General features: G+C 39.3%; 1 protein-coding gene across 4 annotated transcripts; it reads left to right on the top strand.

Annotated features, from left to right (window-relative positions):
* The first annotated feature begins 1460 nt into the window (after positions 1–1460).
* LOC133612705 (isocitrate dehydrogenase [NAD] subunit alpha, mitochondrial) lies at positions 1461–11581 on the top strand. 4 transcript variants are annotated; one of them, XM_061970347.1, is made up of 13 exons: positions 1486–1501; positions 1711–1791; positions 2143–2208; positions 2478–2531; positions 2612–2695; positions 4885–4999; positions 7772–7959; positions 8059–8192; positions 8266–8368; positions 8440–8504; positions 10998–11082; positions 11198–11350; positions 11427–11581. In XM_061970347.1, exons 2-13 carry the CDS (start codon positions 1765–1767, stop codon positions 11508–11510), a joined length of 1158 nt encoding a protein of 385 aa, XP_061826331.1. In that variant the 5' UTR covers positions 1486–1501; positions 1711–1764; the 3' UTR covers positions 11511–11581. The 4 variants fall into 4 exon arrangements, with proteins under 4 accessions (XP_061826333.1, XP_061826331.1, XP_061826330.1 ...); XM_061970349.2 differs by lacking the exon at positions 2143–2208 and having other exon boundaries at positions 1461–1501; XM_061970346.2 differs by lacking the exon at positions 1486–1501 and having other exon boundaries at positions 1604–1791.
* Positions 11582–13259: the final 1678 nt, after the last annotated feature.

Here is a 13259-nt window from a genome sequence, read left to right as displayed (position 1 = left end):
ATATGTGTGCAGTGTTTAATAATAGTGTTACATACCATAACACACCATTGGAAGGCTTTGTCTCGAACTGAGAAAAACATATTGGCTGGCTTGTAGTGCCACCTGCTGGCTGTTGTCAGCTTTAAAAGCACAGTTAATTATCGAGCTTGTACATTTTATTATGCACAATTTTGTAACATCTGCATCAACAACATTCGTTTGACATTTTGCTGCCTCATTTGTATGCAATATTTTAGTGACACAGTGCAGTATTGTATGATTACACGTTCTATTTTTTTTTTTTTTTTAAAGCACTTCGTGGTTTTAAATTTTACTTTCAAGTTTGTAGTTCCCCCCCTTTATTCTGAAGACTGGTTATGATAATAGAGTAGGACTGCATGCCAATTTTTCTATTATAAATTCCCCTGTCAATTGGAAGAGCAGTCAAAGTCATAGCAATGCGCCACAGCATTGGCTGCTGTGACGCGAGAAATTGGGCCGCCATCTTGAAGTGGTGATGAGCCGGCGAGCAGCCTAAACTGACAGTTGACAGGTAGAAAACAAAGATGGTGTTCAGCGTTTTCCTGCTCAAATGAGCGGACTTTTGATAATAGGAATCGGGGGATTACTATTCACAAGTAAAATTTCACATTAACGTACTATTGGTTGTATTTTGTGAAAATAATATTACTACAGAGTTGAGAAGGAGCAAAGATATTTGATTGTTCATTGTTGGGTAAAACAGAATTTGGTTTTATTCTGAATCCAGTGAAACAGATTGGTGGTTTTAGCTGATATAAAGACTTTCAGGTGTTTGTATATGTTTATGTTTAAGTATTTGGCAGACGCTTTTATCCAAAGCGACATACATCAAAACTACATATAAAACAATCACTGTAAACATGATCATTTAAGGGAAGAATGTAATACAAAATATTAATGCAAAGTGTCAAGACAGAATAAACTCTCTGCTGTTGCAGCAACAGAGATACAGTCTATAAGTCTCTAAAATATATAGATATCTAATGCATTCATACATTGTTTATGTAGGATATACGCATGTATATATAACCTAATCATATTGTTTCTTCAATTTAAAAATAGCTGACCGTTTTTTTCTCCTTCTCTGTGATTATAATCCCAGTTTTGATCTCGGACGTCTGGTCACTTATAGCTGGAAGCATATTCTATTACTGTTAAGCAAACTTTGAATAATAAAACACGCCAAAACATTTGTCCTTTATCATAGCTACACGTATGACAAAACACCGCGTGAAGATCAGTGATATTCAGTGAGGTAAGATGAATTAAATGCGCTGCTCCTGCCAAATGAATTGCACTGAGTGGAACGGATCACCACTCCAAGATGGCGGCCCCGCGTCTCGTCAGCGCCAGTAGGCAGTAGCGCTCCATGCTCCGTACCCTTCGAAGATGTCTATGGTTAAAGTTGTGTATATGTACCAGAAATCACTTCCTGATTGGTGCCGTAGTACACCGGACGTAGGACGGTTTCAAAATATAGGTATTTTCACTCTCGTGGACGAAAGACACTGTTTAAATGAATATACCGGTTGTAAAATATAAATAATAGTTTTATAGCATGAATATAGATTATCAAATTAACAAAATAACAGAATGTTGCACTTTAAGTTATGAATTAATTATAGCATTTTATTTCGAAAAGTAACTAAGAACGGATATCTGCTTGTTTTTTCGGTGGACTTGACGAAGCTACTGCCGTGCGGGGTGGCTAGTGGCTACATCGACCTTGGTGGCGAGCTAAGAATGGCTGGGAATGCGTTGAGGTCAGCGGTAAGTACAGGGAAATCCCTTACCCTTCTTTAATTGTTGTATCATATGAACAAACCTTACGTTTAAATGTCACATCAAAGTTAAAGAGTTTGTTGTCACACTGTCAAATTCCTTGAGAAAGCTACAGTAACTTTAGCTAGCCATTTTTTTTTGCTAGGCACGCCCTTGCAATGCAGCGGGTTACTATAGCAACCTGAATCTTGTTTACATTTTAAACGATTGCAATAGTGTTATTTGTGATTTTCTTTTAAATAAAGCTAAATAGTCATGGTTTAGTGTGACAGATAATTGTTCAAATGGACTACTTCCCTATCAGGCTACAACTGTCTGTGAAATGTTCCTCACCTACAGATTGTTAATCTACTAAGAAAGTGGCGTTTATCGATCAATGGCCAGGATAAATTCAAGGCAAATGAAGTAAGTTGAGCCTAGTTATGTTTTAAAGCAGTGCATTACTCTTGATGTTTGGAGGAAAGGTAATACTATTAGTTTCCCATTAGTCAAGTACAATACATAGTACTGTAGGCGTGTCGGTCATGTTTTATTTAAAATGACACCTTCAATGAGAAAAATATATTTTTTCCCATGTTTTGAATATAAACAACACATTCGAATGTACGTCTATTTTCATACTTCTCAAATCAGACTGTGAATTAGAATGTTGTTGTTTTTAATCTGCTTGACAGGTGCCCCGGGTGGCAGCCGCCTTAAAGAAGGACACCAGAATGTTCTCCAGTGGGGTATGCTTCTTCCATGTGAGATGATGATGATGAATTGTTCTTTTTATATTCACCGGAATACATTTTGCTTTGTTGTACAGATGCAAACTGTTACTTTAATACCGGGTGATGGAATTGGACCAGAGATCTCCACCGCTGTCATGAAGATATTTGAAGCAGCAAAGGTTTGTATTGTACAAAACCCAAAACCAGTGAAGTTGGCACGTTGTGTAAATGGTAAATAAAAACAGAATACAATGATTTGCACATCCTTTTCAACTCATATTTAATTGAACAAACTGTAAAAACAACATATTTAAAGTTCGAACTGAGAAACAAAATTTTTTGGGCAAATAAACATTAACTTAGAATTTAATGGCAGCAACACATTGCAAAAAAGTTGTCACAGGGGCATTTTTACCACTGTGTTACATGGCCTTTCCTTTTAACAACACTCAGTAAACATTTGAGAACTGAGGAGACACATATTTTAAGCTTTTTGGGTGGAATTATTTTCCATTCTTGCTTGATGTACAGCTTAAGTTGGTCAACAGTCCGGGGGTCTCCGTTGTGGTATTTTACGCTTCATAATGCGCCACACATTTTCAATGAGAGACAAGTCTGGACTACAGGCAGGCCAGTCTAGTACCCGCACTCTTTTACTATGAAGCCACGCTGTTGTAACACGTGGCTTGCTTGGCATTGTCTTGCTGAAATAAGCAGGGGCGTCCATGATAACGTTGCTTGGATGGCAACATATGTTGCTCCAAAACCTGTATGTACCTTTCAGCATTAATGGCGCCTTCACAGATATGTAAGTTACACATGACTTGGGCACTAATACACCCCCATACCATCACAGATGCTGGCTTTTCAACTTTGCACCTATAACAATCCGGATGGTTCTTCTCCTCTTTGTTCCAAAAACAATTTGAAATGTGGACTCGTCTGACCACAGAACACTTTTCCACTTTGCATCAGTCCATCTTAGATGAGCTCAGGCCCAGTGAAGCCGGCAGCGTTTCTGGGTGTTGTTGATAAATGGCTTTCGCTTTGCATAGTAGAGTTTTAAGTTGCACTTACAGATGTAGCGACGAACTGTAGTTACTGACAGTGGTTTTCTGAAGTGTTCCTGAGCCCATGTGGTGATATCCTTTACACACTGATGTCGCTTTTTGATGCAGTACCACCTGAGGAATCGAAGGTCACGGGCATTCAATGTTGGTTTTCAGCCTTACTGTTGCGTTTGGACCAGTTGTTCCTCCCAGGGAATTCAAGTTGCTGGTCACTCCCAAGCTCTTTTATGACACGTAAAGCTGAATAGAAGAACCACCAGAGACAGAATAGGTATTTTGTAATTTTATTTCCAAAGCCTTTGGAAATAAACTTGAGACCAAATCCCGTACAGAAGCGCTCACTCGCACAGCTAAATTGGTCTAAACTCCCATACGGAAAACTTATTTTTTATCTCGTCTCTCTTGCCCCCACCCTACTTGTCCCTCTTACTCCACAGCTGGGCAAAGGGAAAGATAAGAGAAATAATTTATTACTACTCCCCCTTTCTCCCAGCTCACTCCAGGTCCCTTTTGTTTATTATCTAAAGTCGGTTTTAGACGAGAAGCAGAGATCTCCTCCTTCACATTCTCAAAAGTTGGCACACAGTACTTGCAGACAACCAAAAGATAACAAATAAAGAACACTAGCTGTTTTGTACTATGACTATGGTTTAAAAAGAAGTAACACACAAATATGGATATATCTAATTATCTGCCTCTGTCATTACGTGCAGTGATTTCTCCAAATTCTCTGAACCTTTTGATGACATTACAGAACGTAGATGGTGAAATCCCTAAATTCCTTGCAATAGCTCGTTGAGAAATGTTGTTTTTAAACAATTTGCTCAGGCATTTGTTCACAAAGTGGTGACCCTCGCCCCATCCTTGTTTGTGAATGACTGAGCATTTCATGGAAGCTGCTGTTATACCCAATCATGGCACCCACCTGTTCCCAATTAGCCTGTTCACCTGTGGGATGTTCCAAATAAGTGTTTGATGAGCAATCCTCAACGTTCTCAGTCTTTTTTGCCACTTGTGCCAGCTTTGTTGAAACATGTTGCAGGCATCTAATTCCAAATGAGCTGATATTTGCAAAAAATAACAAAGTTTACCAGTTCGAACGTTAAGTATCTCATCTTTGCAGTCGATTCAATTGATTCAATAGGTTGAAAAGGATTTGCAAATCATTGTATTCTTCTGTCTTTATTTACCATTTACACAGCGTGACAACTTCACTGGTTTTGGGTTTTGTAGAAGCAGAAAAAGCTTTTAACTTAACTTAATGTGACTCTTACAGTTGTTGCAATGCTTGATTATAGGTACCTATTCAGTGGGAGGAAAGAAACATTACAGCCATCAAAGGGCCTGGAGGGAAGTGGGTGATTCCTTCAGATGCCAAAGAATCAATGGACAGAAACAAAATGGGCCTGAAAGGTAACATAACATTATTTGTAATTACATTACTTTGGACCACAGCGTGCCTCCTCTAAGAGATTCTAAAACATGGTTGTTGCATCCCCCATTTCATGAAATACTTTTTTGTTGAGAATGTTTTGTGGAGTTTGCTCACCCCAGATTCTGTGACGTAACTGCTGCACCTGTAGTCATCTGGCACCTCACACTTAAAAGAAAATATTTTCTAAATTTCATGCCATTTCACAAAATTTCGTACCATCTCAAGTGTGCTGCAGTGTTGGCGCTAGGAATTTTCAAAATGGGGTCCCAGGGACCCCGTCAAGTCATAAAAATGGGGTCATTATATATTGTGCTTTGGAAAAAGGTTGTCATAAACGGTAAAGGGTATTCTAGTAAAATATGCAGAGATGAGATGTGTCACTATCAAATTATTACTGTATTTTCCGGACTATAAGGCGCACTTAAAATCCTTTTTTCCCCCTCAAAACTCGACAGTGCGCCTTATAACCCGGTGCGCCTAATGTATGGAATAATTCTGGTTTCGCTTACCGACCTCGAAGCAATTTTATTTGGTACATAGTGTAATGATAAGTGTGACCAGTAGATGGCAGTCAAACATAAGAGATACGTGTAGACTGCAATGTGATGGCAATATGACCCAAGTAAACAACACCAACATTTTATATGTTCCATTGAAAATATAGAACATTACACACGGCGCTCAAAAATGTATCACAACTTTGGTAAGCTATGAAGCCGCAGCGCTTGATGGATTGTCGGCGCATTAAACATACGCGTATTATTATGGTGTGTAAATAAGGTAAGACATATTATCTGAAACTTTTCTTACCTTCTGGTACCTGCTGATCTATATTTGGGATCTGCATAAATCTTGAAAAATTGCGCACGTCCACCATAGTCGATAAGCTTCATCTTTTTCTCTATCTTCTATAATCCGGTGCGCCCTATGGTCCGGAAAATACGGTACTTGAAATCAATTTTAGGCAGCAAAAGTGGTCGTTTGGGTAGATTTTAGTCTTGTAAAGGGTATTTCAACAAGTAAACAGTACAGTAGGTACTTGATTTTGATATATGGAATGCCCAGAAGGGTATTCTAGTAAAACATGCAGAGATAAGATGTGTCAGTATCAAAATATTGCTTGAAATCAATTTTTGGCAGCAGCAAAGTGGTCGTTTGGGAAGATTTTAGCTTTGTAAAGGGTATTTCAACAAGTAAACAGTACAGTAGGTTCTTGATTTTGGTATATGTAATGCCAAAATTGTAGTGTCGGTAGAGATGTCTGATAATATCGGACCGCCGATATTATCGGCCGATAAATGCTTTAAAATGTAACATCGGAAAATTATCGGTATCTGTTTCAAAAAGTAAAATGTATGACTTTTTAAAACGCCGCTGTACGGAGTGGTACACGGACGTAGGGAGAAGTACAGAGCGCCAATAAACCTTAAAGGCACTGCCTTTGCGTGCCGGCCCAATCACATAATATCTACGGCTTTTCACACACACAAGTGAATGCCATTCATACTTGGTCACAGCCATACAGGTCACACTGAGGGTGGCCGTATAAACAACTTTAACACTGTTACAAATATGCGCCACACTGTGAACCCACACCAAACAGGAATAACAAACACATTTCGGGAGAACATCCGCACCGTAACACAACATAAACAAATACCCAGAACCCCTTGCAGCACTAACTCTTCCGGGGCGCTACAATATACACCCCTGCTACCCCCCTCCCCCCAACCCCGCCCACCTCAACCTCCTCATGCTCTCTCAGGGAGAGCATGTCCCAAATTCCAAGCTGCTGTTTTGAGGCATGTTAAAAAAAATAACGCACTTTGTGACTTCAATAATAAATATGGCAGTGCCATGTTGGCATTTTTTTCCATAACGTGAGTTGATTTATTTTGGAAAACCTTGTTACATTGTTTAATGCATCCATCGGGGCATCACAACAAAATTAGGCATAATAATGTGTTAATTCCAAGACTGTTGATATCGGAATCGGTAATTAAGAGTTGGACAATATCCGGATATCGGCACAAAAGCCATTATCAGACATCTCTAAGTGTCGGGTTTCAGCAGCACAGTCATGTATTAAACAAATAATCATATGTTCCAAGGGCTCTGTGTATAAATGCAGTCTGGTTTTAAAGATAATGTACATGTCATTGTTCATCTAGTATATCAAAATAAACATTATAGTAAGAGAGGTCTAATGCCACCAAGTCAGCTGTGGCTGCTTTTCGAGGCTTCTGATTGGACAAAATGTGCACAACAGCTAGTGTAAGCATTTTTGTGTAAACATAGACAGTTTTGAAATGACCTTTGTGTGGATGGAGATTGTTTTAACCCCGGAAATGCGTTTTTGAAACTCTCCGTGTTCCTGTGAACATGGCCTAAGATTACTTATTTAGTGTTAATATTTGAGTGGGTCCTGGGCCCCTCTGTAGTGGAAATGTTGGGCTCCGAGGTCAAAAAGTTTAAGAACCCCTGCTTTAGAGGCTGCTGGCTCTCCACATAATGTATCAAAGAAGATCATTGTGATGATTGTGATAAAAGTGGCCTCCAAAACAATTTTGTTGAATTTCCCTGTGGTATAACAATAAAGTTCCTTGAATCCATGGAAGAAAAAAAACATGCATCAAACATAAAATAATGTATAAATATTGCTTTTAGATGTATTTAGCTGAAATTAAGAAAATGAAGTAGTTTTTTATATATAAATAAATGACAAAGCAGAATGACCACTTCATCCGCAGGTCCTTTGAAGACGCCAATCGCTGCAGGTCATCCCTCCATGAACCTCCTGCTGAGGAAAACCTTTGACCTCTACGCCAATGTGCGCCCTTGTGTTTCTATGGAGGGCTACAAGACGCCCTACGCGGACGTGAACTTAGTCACCATCAGGGAGAACACAGAGGGAGAATACAGTGGGATTGAACATGTGGTAAACACCTTTATGCCCTTTGCCTTTTTAAACCTCTAACTCAAAATGTTGCTCCAATTTGACCTAATTGAGTTAATGGTTGTTTGTGTGTATTTTCAGATTGTTGAGGGCGTGGTGCAGAGTATTAAGCTCATTACGGAGCGAGCAAGCCAACGCATTGCAGAGTATGCGTTTGAATATGCCAGAAACAACAAGAGGGCCAGTGTCACGGCTGTCCATAAGGCCAACATTATGTAAGTGTCACTCGTGGTACAAATATCTTTCAATTATTTCATTTGTGCTCATCTACTGGGGGTCTTCCATCAGGCGCATGTCAGATGGGCTCTTCCTTCGAACGTGCAGAGAGGCTGCCGAAAAGCACAAAGATATTAAATTCACCGAGATGTACTTGGATACTGTGTGCCTCAATGTAAGTTAGTAGTTGTGTTGTTGTCATTTTAAAAAAAAGCCAATGCCATTGTGTTGATGCTATTTTAACAGATGGTGCAGGACCCTTCACAGTTTGATGTTTTGGTGATGCCAAATTTGTATGGAGACATCCTGAGGTGAGAACCGTATTTTTCGGACTATAAGGCGCACTTAAAATCCTTTAATTTTCTTAAATTTTGACAGTGAGCGGAATAATTCTGGCTGTGCTTACCGACCTCAAAGCAATTTTATTTGTTACATGGTGTGATGAAAAGTGTGACCAGTAGATGGCAGTCACATATAAGAGATATGTGTAGACTGCAATATGACGCCAGTAAACAACACCAAAACTTTAAATGTTCCATTGAAAATAAAGAACATTACACACGGCGCTCAAAAATGTGTCAAAATGTTTTAGTATGACTTTGAAGCCGCACCGCTTGATGGATTGTCGGCCCATTGCGGCTACCGTAGTCCGAGATACAAGTATTACTGTGGTGTGCGTATAAGGACCGCAAAATGGAGACATATAATGGGACGCCGTGCCAGCAATCTGAGAGTTACTGGTTCAATCCCCACCTTCTACCATCCTAGTCACGTCCGTTGTGTCCTTGAGCAAGACGCTTCACCCTTGCCCCTGATGGGCCTGGTTAGCGCCGTGCATGGCAGCTCCCGCCATCACTGTGTGAATGTGTGTGTGTGAATGGGTGAATGTGGAAATAGTGTCAAAGCGCTTTGAGTTCCTTAAAAAAAGGTAGAAAAGCGCTATACAAGTACAACCCATTTACCATATTATCTGGCGTTTTGTTTCACAATATTATGCAAAACCAACTTTTCTTACCTTCTGGTACCTGCTGATCTGTATTTGAGATCTGCATAAGTCCTGAAAATTTGCGCACGTCCGCCACTGTAGTTCGTGCCGATACCGTAGTCGATAAGCTTCTTCTTTTCCTCTATCTTCTTGTTATGGGACATTTATACTCTGCTGTTGCCATTTCTAATATAAAGTAGTGTAAAGTTCTTACTTATATCTCGCCATGGAAGCGCTAAAAACATACCGGTGTAGTGAGTTTACATTATTCACCCACGGGACTTTAGATATTAGAGAGTTCCGGTCAGACGTTTTTTCACGGGACACATTTCCGGCATTGTTATTGCACTAGTGAGCCACGGATGAGGAGATGCTGCTCCGTTATTGATTGAAGTAAAGTCTGAATGTCACTAAAACAGTTAGCTCCATCTTTTGACACTTCTTCCACTCCCGTCCTTGCACGCTACACCGCTACAACAAAGATGACGGGGAGAAGACGCTGTCGAAGGTGAGCCACGTAAATAAGACCGCCCACAAAACGGCGCACCCTGAAGCGACTGTCAGAAGGTGACTTGAAAATGGTCTGTAAAACATCATCTATGCAACATTTTTACCAAAGAACCAACATTACATGTTATGTAGACCACAAGGAAGACTTTTACATTTAGAAAAAAAAAAAATATATATATATATGACTCCTTTAATGCGCCCTATAATCCGGTGTGCCTTATATATGGAAAAAAGATCGAAAATAGACCATTCATCGGCAATGCGCTTTATAATCCGGTGCGCTTTATGGTCCGGAAAATACGGTACATTAAGCGCGGCACAGGTTATACGTACGGAGATCAGGTCAATGCATATGTGAGTGCAAAGATGAGTCAGGAGACTCTGACTGTTGGGCTCTCTGGCAAATTTCACTTCAAAATACACCCCAGGGTTACTGTTACCAAGTTTTGAGCAAATAAATGACGTGCATTCAAGTAAGTTAAATCATTTAAAAAGAGTTAGTTTATGACAGGGGCAGCACGGTGGAAGAGGGGTTAGTGCGTCTGCCTCACAATACGAAGGTCCTGAGTAGTCGTGAGTTCAATCCCGGCCTCGGGATCTTTCTGTGTGGAGTTTGCATGTTCTCCCTGTGACTGCGTGGGTTCCCTCCGCGTACTCCGGCTTTTTCCCACCTCCAAAGACATGCACCTGGGGATAGGTTGATTGCAACACTAAATTGGCCCTAGTGTGTGAATGTGAGTGTGAATGTTGTCTGTCTATCTGTGTTGGCTCTGCGATGAGGTGGCGACTTGTCCAGGGTGTACCCCGCCTTCCGCCCGAATGTAGCTGAGATAGGCTCCAGCGCCCCCCGCAACCCCGAAGGGAATAAGCGGTAGAAAATGTATGGATGGATAGTTTATGACATACTACAGGCAATAAAATTGCTTTGTGTCTAAATGTTGCAGTCAAGTGATTAATTACAATTAATGAATCTGATTTTAAAAATGAATCTAGTTTTTAGCGCCAACATTTCAACTTTCTCTCGTTACATTACACCGGTTTGTTTTTAAGTCACTTTTTTTTTTTTTTTTTTATAGTATTTATAGAATACCTAAAATAATCTGCACTTTGGGCATCCCTGGTTTAGTGCTTTGAGACAACAGCGTGACATCTTGACTATATCTTTGCTTTTGTGCCTATGGACTGTTCATATGTAATCATTATGTTGTTTTTTATAAAAGGAGCTTTTAAAATTTTTTTTATTACAATGCACTTTTTATATGTATGTTTTATTTGTATGTCAAAAAGAAATGTATTTGTTTCCCCTCAGTGATCTTTGTGCTGGGCTTATTGGAGGACTTGGAGTGACCCCCAGTGGAAATATCGGCACCAATGGTGTTGCCATTTTTGAGTCTGTATGTATTTTGACTACTACTGTCAATTTTAAAACTTACAAAAAGTGATTCATTATTTTTTTTCTCTAGCAATTTCAAACTAGCTAGTGATGATCCATGGATGTATTTCTCTCAGGTTCATGGAACTGCCCCGGATATAGCAGGAAAGGACTTGGCCAACCCCACCGCCTTGCTGCTCAGTGCGGTCATGATGCTGCGCCACATGGGCCTGCACGACCACGCCAGGAGGATCGAAACTGCCTGTTTTAACACCATTCGAGACAAAAAGGTTATTGTCATATTTTATTGAGGTTTGAGCTGTTTTGCACGTTAATGTCTGACGTTCAATGGCTTCTGTTTTCAAGGTTTTAACCGGAGACCTCGGAGGATCTTCAAAATGCTCAGAATTCACAGAAGCAATATGTCAACAAGTGGGAGATATCGAGTAGAAGGGTCTGATCGTTTAGTTTTTTTGAGCACATGCACATGAACCAAAAAATATATTTAAATGGTCTTAGGATTTGTGTTTCTGAATGTCTGCTTTTTTATTTGCACTTTATATTTTCTATAAACCCTCTGTTACTTTTTATGCATTATGCTTTTTATTCTGCTTTTAAGGAGCACTGAATGCGGACCATTTTATAGTAATATTGGTCTTACTGTCTATTCCTGTATTGATAACTATAGTTTATATTTTTTATGATGTATTATATAACTATAGTTCCATTAAAGCCGGGAATCAAATTATGTCACATGTATGTGGCCAAGAAATGAGGGTCTTTTTTTAAGATTTTCTGTTTCGAATGTACATTATTACAACATGAATAGTACATGACATCACAAATGTCTTCAAATTGTATTGTGTTGTTTACCTGTTAACAGTTACAAGTTTGTGGGGATTTATCACTCTTTAAAGTTGTATATTTTTTTCTCCTTTTTGACTTTTGGTCTTACACCAATTCCATGTACAGTCTGTGCACAAGAATAAAGAGGTATGTTGAAGTGGAAATGAGTCCTATTCAGGCTTCTGTAATGCAAAGGGTGGGCATTTGGGCAAATACCCCAGCATGGAGTCTTTCCATCTTCCTAAAAAAAGCAACATAGTCTGAGCTCAGGTGATGTTATAGTCAGCAGTGTCAATGGAAGAGATTGGAAGTTATCTACGATACTATGTAAAGACTGCTATTCATTCACTTTTAATCAAACAAAGGATATCAAAACATTTTCAGCCAAAATATGAGTGTGAATGGTTGCCAAACTACGCTCTGTGTTTTTGTTTTTTTTGATTGATTGAAACTTTTATTAGTAGATTGCACAGTACAGTACATATTCCGTACAATTGACCACTAAATGGTAACACCCGAATACGTTTTTCAACTTGTTTAAGTCGGGGTCCACGTAAATCAATTCATGGTACAAATATATACTATCATCATAATACAGTCATCACACAAGTTAATCATCAGAGTATATACATTGAATTATTTACATTATTTACAATCCAGGGGGTGGGATGAGGAGGGTTTGGTTGATATCAGCACTTCAGTCATCAACAATTGCATCATCAGAGAAATGGACATTGGAACAGTGTAGGTCTGACTTGGTAGGATATGTACAGCGAGCAGAGAACATAATGAGTTCAGATATCATAAGAACAAGTATATACAGGTAAAAGCCAGTAAATTAGAATATTTTGAAAAACTTGATTTATTTCAGTAATTGCATTCAAAAGGTGTAACTTGTACATTATATTTATTCATTGCACACAGACCGATGCATTCAAATGTTTATTTCATTTTTATTTTGATGATTTGAAGTGGCAACAAATGAAAATCCAAAATTCCGTGTGTCACAAAATTAGAATATTACTTAAGGCTAATACAAAAAAGGGATTTTTAGAAATGTTGGCCAACTGAAAAGTATGAAAATGAAAAATATGAGCATGTACAATACTCAATACTTGGTTGGAGCTCCTTTTGCCTCAATTACTGCGTTAATGCGGCGTGGCATGGAGTCGATGAGTTTCTGGCACTGCTCAGGTGTTATGAGAGCCCAGGTTGCTCTGATAGTGGCCTTCAACTCTTCTGCGTTTTTGGGTCTGGCATTCTGCATCTTCCTTTTCACAATACCCCACAGATTTTCTATGGGGCTAAGGTCAGGGGAGTTGGCGGGCCAATTTAGAACAGAAATACCATGGT

This window comes from Nerophis lumbriciformis, linkage group LG10 (genome assembly GCF_033978685.3).
Source record: "Nerophis lumbriciformis linkage group LG10, RoL_Nlum_v2.1, whole genome shotgun sequence".
Classification (NCBI taxonomy): Eukaryota; Metazoa; Chordata; class Actinopteri; order Syngnathiformes; family Syngnathidae; genus Nerophis; species Nerophis lumbriciformis.
This window is presented reverse-complemented; position numbering and strand designations above follow the sequence as displayed.

Coding starts and splice junctions, on each gene's coding strand:
- LOC133612705 (XM_061970347.1), top strand. CDS start 1,765: ATGGCTGGGAATGCGTTGAGGTCAGCG. Junction 2,532..2,611: donor CCAGAATGTTCTCCAGTGGG/GTATGCTTCTTC, acceptor TTTGTTGTACAG/ATGCAAACTGTTACTTTAAT. Junction 8,193..8,265: donor GTCCATAAGGCCAACATTAT/GTAAGTGTCACT, acceptor GTCTTCCATCAG/GCGCATGTCAGATGGGCTCT.